Raw genomic sequence first — 7,623 nt, forward strand, 5'->3', positions numbered from 1 at the left:
CAGTTACAGTTAGACCAGAGGACACCAGAACATGCAATGGCCCCTACGATATGTTCTGATTTTAGGTTGGAGCTGTGTGGAGATGCTGCACACAGGGACCAACAGGACCAAGAGAGTCAGTTCCATGCTGGAGAAGTTCATCCACCTTGAGGTCATGGGTGAAAGTGGGCAGGACAGTAGTTAGATTTGGAGCAATAAGGGTGTGAGCTATGGGGTAGGGCTCATGCTGAAGTCAGGTGTGGTTCCATCTCACCATGGAATGACAGACCACAGCAGAGGAGGCAGCAAACACTTGTCACAACTACAAGGAAAGATGCTGTTGGCACAGGTGTGGGCAGAGCCAAGGGAAAGGAATAGGAAACTAAGCTCAGAGTTGTGAAGCCTGAGATGACATCTAGGGGTCAAAGAAGCCACAGGTGTCAAAGCCTGAGCAATGGTTGCTCACCACGGGTCACGGTGAGTTGGGTCCCAGAAACTGACTGCCACTCCTTCATGCCTTCTGCTGCTTGTAGATAAACTCGGCAGAAGTATGTGGCCTGGTCAGTCTCCTTCAACTTTAAGATTCTAAGGACTCCAGATGTCTGACCCTCTGTCCAGTTCAGGATGAGCCGGTCCTTGAAGTGCTGCTCATGTATGAAAGGCAGGGAGGAGATGTAGATGAAGTCTCCATGGAAGCCATTCCATCTCCAGGCTATGATCATCCGCAAATTAGTGGCCAACTTCTTGGCGAAGTAGAAGGAGAAGGGGATCTCCACGGAGCCGCCCTGGACTCCAGAGACATTTGCAGGTTGGTCGACCCCATAGTCACTTTCTCCGCTGTACCTTGCTGAGTTTCCTAGGAAGGATGGGGACAATCTGAAGCCACTGCAGGGAACAGCGACAGGGGAAAGATGGAAAGAACCCAGAATACCCTGAGCCTTCATCCACAGGCAGAGGTGGGACACAGGGCAGGACTGTCCCTATGACTAGAGGGACAGGAAAGCTAGGGAAGGATTGGTATGGGCTTTCTCTGAGGGAAGAGGTGTCTCTTGGGGCAGAGAGGCCTGGTTGTCCCCTCTAACAGACACGTGTCTACATGACAGCCCACTCTTCCAAGCCCCACTGGCTCCTCCTGTGGTTAAGTCCCTGCTAGTGAGGTCTCCACCACTCACCAGTGTGCAGACATGCTGCTGACAGCAGAAGAAGCAGGATCCAATCCATGGTCAGAGTCCCTGCAGGAAATGAAACCACCACAGCCTACAGGCAGGAGAAAACACCTTGTGCAGCAACACTGGGGTGCTCAGGTATACAGCGAGAATCAGGGTAAAGAAAGACAGATCCTCAGACCTTCTTAAGGGGAGGACTACGTGGAGATAGGATCTCTGCATCTCCACCTCCTTGCTTGGGGCCAGCTACTTCCTTTAAATGATCTGGCTTTTTCTTTTATCATGTTGCAGTACATATGTTCTTGTGGTCACTGACAAGAAGGTTGGCCTCTTGGACCCCGCCCCCATTATTGACCGGGAGACAGGGCCTTGTCCTCCACATGCAGGGCTCTCTGGACGTCCACCTTGACCTTCTGCCTGGTCTACTCTGTTCCATTTCCTAAGTGGCTTGTAATCTCTCTGTCTCCTTTCTTCCATATTTCCTCTATTCCTTCTCTCTCCTTCCACAATCTCTTTCTCATTATGTCTCCTACCATGCTGACTGTCTGAACGTCTCTCTAAAAATCTTATGTAATGATGTTCTCAGTGTCCAAACCACTTCAGACACAATGAAAAAGGCTGAGATGAGGAAACACATTCAGTCCCTGGGCCTAGCATGGAGACCACCTTGTACTGTTCCCCACATGTACTCTTTGCAGATTCTTGCCTTCAGGGATCTTTCACAGTGCCCAGGCAGAACCAAGGCCTGGAGGATCGCCTCCACCTTGCCCTGGTCCCTGTGGCACAGTCTCCAATTTCCCTGGGCTCTTGGACAGTGACTCTAAAGCTTCTCCAGTTTCTAAAGGAGCCTTTCTACCTCCTATTTCCATCATAACACTCACTCAGAAGAGGATAACAAGGATCACAGAAGTCTGGCACATGTCACATGACAGCCACATGACTAATTGACTGGACTTTAGTCACATTGAGTTCTTGGAGTCTTCCATTCCATACAGAGACTTCAGTCGGCCTGCTCAGTGTAGCCTCTGAGGAGGCTCTTTCCACAAAGCCCTTGAGTGACTCCGTCTAGTTATGGTCACACCAGAACCTTCTTTGGACTATGTGGGCAAAGATGGCTCAGAGCAGTCATGTGTTCCTCAAGACATAAGGCTTAGGACACGGCTGACAGTGTGGACACAGGTGGCCTGAGACTTGAGTGGAGACATGAGAGATGGGGTCCAAGGTTGTGGTGTCCTTAGTGCTGGTTCTAAAAAGGTTCATCCTACCCTTACCCATGATATGATGCCATCAGCCTCCTGAAAGGCAAGAACATGATTGCACCAGAGGAAGTGACATCATTCTTCCTGAGTGATGTGTACAGAGGTAACTTCCCATTTTCTTAACTTTCCTGGCATTGATCACCTTGTTCATGCTTACCTGACGCTGGCTATGCAGCCTGCCCTCTCCCATATCTGCTTCTTTTTCTCGTGCTGGACTTAGAACCTTGGATTCTGTGCATGTCAGGCAAGAAAGCATCGACCAGATGAACATCTTCAGCCCCAGTGTGGTCTGCGAGGGTTCCCTCCTGGTCATGGGTCCTCACCTCCAGATTTCATCTGCCTTTCCCTTCCTTTCTGGTCTCTCTGGGTAAACAGTGTCTCAGTTGCTATACTGCTCAAGAAGAGGCTGGACCTCACGAGACTGCCATATGTCATGTGCTGAATCCCAGCATTTTTCATAACAGGCTATGGTGGGTGCTACAGGATCCCAGCTGCCCCTTGTGCCCTGCTTTTATCTCTGCCACCTGCTGGCTCCTTAACCACAAGTCATGGGCTCTGTTCTAATTTCAAGTCTTGGATTCAGTTGAATACCCATGGGGACTCTCCTGTTGGGGATGATTCTGCCCAGAATGCTGTTATCAGTCACCTGGAGTGTCATCCTGCTTCCCCCAAACCGGTGACTGTGTCATGATGCTTTTCCAGGAGAATGGCACTTTCTGTGTAAGATCAGCCTAGGGTTTTGGTGTACTTATAAGGAGGTTTTGCATACCATGTGACCATTGGGTGTGTCAGACTGCAGTGTTGGCACCTGGGTGCTGCTCAGGCACATGTATGTCCTGCCCCCCACAGAATAAATAGGAAATGTAATTTAAACAATTAAATCCCAAGGTGGCCTAGGCATGGTGGTACACGCCTTTAATGCTAGCATTTGGAAGACAGAGGCAAAGGAATGTGAATCCCTGTGAGTTTGATGCTAGCCTGGTCTTTATATACAATTCCAGGACAGCAAGGGCTACATAGTGAGATGGTGTCTCAAAAAAATCAACAACAACAAAATATTAAAGTAAACAAACAAACAAAATCCCAACCAAATGATAAAAACCTACAAATGAATGAAAATCCCAAGGTATATACTCATGTTCAAAGGTTCCTGAGTAGTAATAAAGGGTTGCCCTCTAGACTGCACACACATGAGCACACACTTACTTGCACACACATGCACGGTCCTCAGACACACATCATGCCAGGATCCTTTCACAGCTCATCTGCCACCACATGTCTGCCCATCTTCATCCTGAGTAAACCCAGACTCTGCCACACCAGGCTCTGGGATTCTTCAGCTTCCGGATCCTGACAGTGTCTGTAACTTGCGCACTCTCTGATTTTATACCCAACTGGCTTGTCCCATGACAACAGTGGGAGAGAACAGGGTGAACCCTTTCTACTTCTCTCTGAACCCTTCCATTCCAGACACATCGCTCTGTGGGCCCTGACACAGCAGACAATCTCATGGATGAAAACTGTCCACTTGTTCTGTTCCTGTTACACCACCTATCCATACACTCCTTGATTTCTCTTCCCTTATGAGAACATACAAAATACAAGATGGAACCTCAAAGTAACTTGCCCAGAATGGGCCTTGCATAGAGTGGAGGAGGTGCTAGAGAGGATGGTGGAAGGATGCCAGCTGGTGGTGTAGACAGGATGCTCAGGCTGCAGCTGCAGCTTTACAATAGCACAGTTGTCCTACTGCCATCTGACCTTGTGTTTCTCCCCTAGGATGACACCATCATCTTCATCTCTGTCATCTGCTGCCCAGCCTCAGCATGAGCTCCTCCCTGCACCTCTGCCCAGGGGAGTCACCTAGAAGAGACTCCATACTGTGTCCCTAAATGCTCAGTTGGTGGTAGGATAGGAGCAATTCTGTCACGTGCTCCTCTGGTATGAGGTCTTCCAGCTTCTGATAGTCAAGGTCAGACACATGTAAAAATATGTCATTGAGTTTATGGTCACAGAAACAAAAACTTTCTTTCTCTCCTCAACACTATACCTGTAGCTTAAAACAAACGAAAACAATACAAAAACAACCAAAGAGACAAAAACTGTGAATTGCCAGACTATCCCAGTAAGAGAGAGGAGGAGGCTGGTGGATCTCTGGGAATTCGCGTACAGCCTGGTCTATATAGGAAATTCCAGGACTGCCAAAGCCTCATAATAGAGCATACCCCCAGCCCCATCTCAGAAAAACAAAAACAAACAGACTGAAGCAAAACTATTAATAGTCACAAAGTTTCTTTATCTCAATCTGGAGAGAAAATGATATCATCTTCAAGTTCTTCATCTCCAGCCAAAAAAGAACTAATAGACGACCTCTCTGTGCTGTTTGGAGATTTGGTAAGCTTTGCTCTTTGCTTCAAGACAAAGTCTCATGTAGCCCAGGCTAGCCCCAATCTAAAGAGGTACTACTGTATCTTCCAATTCAAGGGTTCTCAGCTTTCCTAATGCTCTGACCCTTTAATACAGTTCCTCATGTTCTGGCGACCCACAATATACAGTTATTTCATAGCTGTGAGTTTGCTACTGTTATGAATCATATGTAAATATCTGACATGCAGTCTATGGATTTTCTTCTGCCTGCAGGCTCTTTGGTGGAAGCTGACACGCCGACTTTCAAATGTTGAGACAGACTGGAAGGAAGTCTTCTCCTAGGCGAGATGGAGGAGTCTAGACTGTGGATGAGGTAGCAGTGTCCAGGGAGTAAGAGAGAGAAGAACCCCAGTTTCCAAGCAGTGGTTCTCAATGTAGACCACAGTCCTTGTCTCCCTCCCTCTGACATGTATCTGTGGTGAGTCTGCCATCGTCTTAGAAGTCTCTTACGGTGGGAGGAGGATCAAGAGATCTCTGAGAGACGGCTGGGAGTAAAGCAACTGTTTGCAAGCTCAGTTCTTCTTCTGCAATCAGGATATCCAGGCACCTCTGTGCACCCGCTGGGATGGAAGGTGAGTGAGTCCCAGGGAGAAACGGCCTTCTCTGAGAGGTTTTCAGGAAAACATCTCCCTTTTATTGGGTGGGGGGCGGGTAACAAGGGCTATATAAACCTTGAAGAGTGGGTATATGCTTTTTGGGTGAGAGAACATCACTGACAGGTGCTAACGTGCGGGTAAAGACTGGTTTGCTTGAAGAGGTAATCCCGGTGCTGGCTGGGTATGTTGTTGTATAGAGAAGCTGGGAGAGCTGTAATTGGGCCACATGTAATGTGAGTACATCTATGGTAGTGGAGGCGAAGGTTGTTGAGGGTACTTGCATCAGAGCATGCAAAGCCAGAGCAAGGAGGGAACCGTCCTAACTCCTGCACATCTCAGGATGAGATATTTCAGGGTTTGGACATGTCTCAACCTCACTCTTACTCCGGACTGCACCCCCCGACAACATTGCATGACTTTCTTTCCCCACATTTATTAAAAAGAGTTATTAACTCCATGAATAGATTGGGAACAGCATAGTTGGGCTCTCGGGACCAGAGACAGGCAGGATGTCCTGGGTTCCATTGCAGAAGTGAGGGTGATCTTAGATCTATCCGATGGTGATGTCTCACAGTACAATCCTGCATCCATAAGCTGATTCCCATCCAGGAGGCAGGCAAGGGGGTGGTATGCAGGGAGTGCGATCATCAATCACTACCCTGCTGTAAATGCACCTCCATGGTGAGAGATCCTGGTACCTCTAGGTCTGTTAGCTGGGGACCAAAAGACAATGTCTCACCAGGAGCCTGTGGCTGAGGACAATTGTCCAGAGTCAGTTTTCTCCATTTACCATTTGGGTCCCTGGTAATCACATCCAGGTCATTGGGGTAGGCAGCAGGCTCCATTCCCACTGAGCTAGCTCACTGGCACACACGATTCCCACTGAGCTAGCTCACTGGCACACACGATTTCTTGCCCGTTAATATGTAGTTTTTAAATACATAATTTAAAATACATTTAGAAAATCATTATACCCATTAGTGATTACTGAGCAATCCACCCTGTTTTTAAAGACATGGCCTCTCACAGGCCTAGAAGTCACCACTTAGACTGAACTAGCTGCACAGCCAGCCCCTTGATTCTGCCTGTCTTTGCTTGTCCAGGGGTGGAAATACAAATCCCTGCAACAGCCCTGGCTTACAATGAGGGTGTGTCAGATCAATCAAACTCAGTCCTCCTGTGTGCACGTTAATCTGACTGAATCATCTCTCTGGTTCCCTTGCATGCCTCTCATAAGAAACTTCCCAGCAGCCCCTCAGCGGCCCCTCGGGATGACAGACACTCACCTGGCTGGGGTTTAGGCTTTACTCTACTGGCCTGTAGGGGAAGAAACATGTCAGTGTGTCATCCACGCTGTTTTGTGTTGTAAGGAGTTTACTATATGAATATTTCCATTTTGCAACTGAGAAATATCTTACATTTTTATTATTTCCCTACTTTTTTTAAAAATCCAGTTTGGGGCAGTATGTGTATGTATGTGCATATTAGCATATGTGCACACACACATGTGGATATGACAGGACCACTCTAACATTCTCCTGAGGAGGTGTTCCCCTTGCTTTTGAGACAAGTCTGTCCTTGGCTTTCAGGTCAACCATTAGTCAAATTTAGCAGTATATTGAGCACCAGAAATCCTAATGTCTCTGCCTGTTCAAGTATCTGCCAACAAGCCAACTTTTTACATGGGTCCTGGGATTTGAACTCATGTCCTCATGTTTGTGCGGCAAGCACTTTACCAACGGAGCCATCTCCTTGAGTGTTCTGTAATTTCTCTCTACAGTGTTTTGGTTTTAGGATACAGATCTTTTTCCTTCTTTAGTGTAGTTTTTCCTACACATTGTCTTTTCATCTGTGGGTCTATTACACACCTGCTCTTAATTTCCATTTTGATCACTCATACCCAACTCAAAGAAGTGTCTCTTTTCATTAGGTGTCACTTCCTGGGAGATGTTGTCCCTGAATGCTGGTCTAACCTCAGACCTTCTTTAGCAGCCACAGCTCTTTCCAAATGAGCCATCAGCCCCCGAGGCTCCTATGAGCCTCCTTGAATTCCTTAGGAGCAGGCTCTGTGTTCATCTGCATTTGCTCCTCTAGTTTTCAGCTGGTCTGGAAGGACAGCAGGCTCCAGGGATGCAGTCCTTGTGGAGGTCAGACACATTTCCCTCCTTCTGTTCTCTTTATTGTTCCCTGCACAAG

At 47.7% G+C, this 7,623-nt stretch overlaps 1 protein-coding gene and 1 long non-coding RNA gene across 2 annotated transcripts; both read right to left on the reverse strand.

Moving 5' to 3' along the window:
• Window positions 1-445: 445 nt before the first annotated feature.
• Window positions 446-1,230, reverse strand: LOC114635478 (paired immunoglobulin-like type 2 receptor beta-2; the record flags this gene model as incomplete). Its single annotated transcript, XM_028784043.1, has 2 exons — window positions 1,152-1,230; window positions 446-835 (listed from the first exon to the last, which is right to left on the reverse strand). Coding segments are annotated over exons 1-2 (439 nt in total), but the record flags the coding sequence as incomplete, so codon positions are not given.
• Window positions 1,231-4,679: 3,449 nt separating this feature from the next.
• LOC114635479 lies at window positions 4,680-7,427 on the reverse strand. The gene is made up of 2 exons (XR_003713477.1): window positions 6,714-7,427; window positions 4,680-5,638 (listed from the first exon to the last, which is right to left on the reverse strand). It is a non-coding gene; the product is annotated as an uncharacterized LOC114635479 (long non-coding RNA).
• Window positions 7,428-7,623: the final 196 nt, after the last annotated feature.

Source organism: Grammomys surdaster, unplaced genomic scaffold (assembly GCF_004785775.1).
Source record: "Grammomys surdaster isolate TR1022 unplaced genomic scaffold, NIH_TR_1.0 108068, whole genome shotgun sequence".
Lineage (NCBI taxonomy): Eukaryota > Metazoa > Chordata > Mammalia > Rodentia > Muridae > Grammomys > Grammomys surdaster.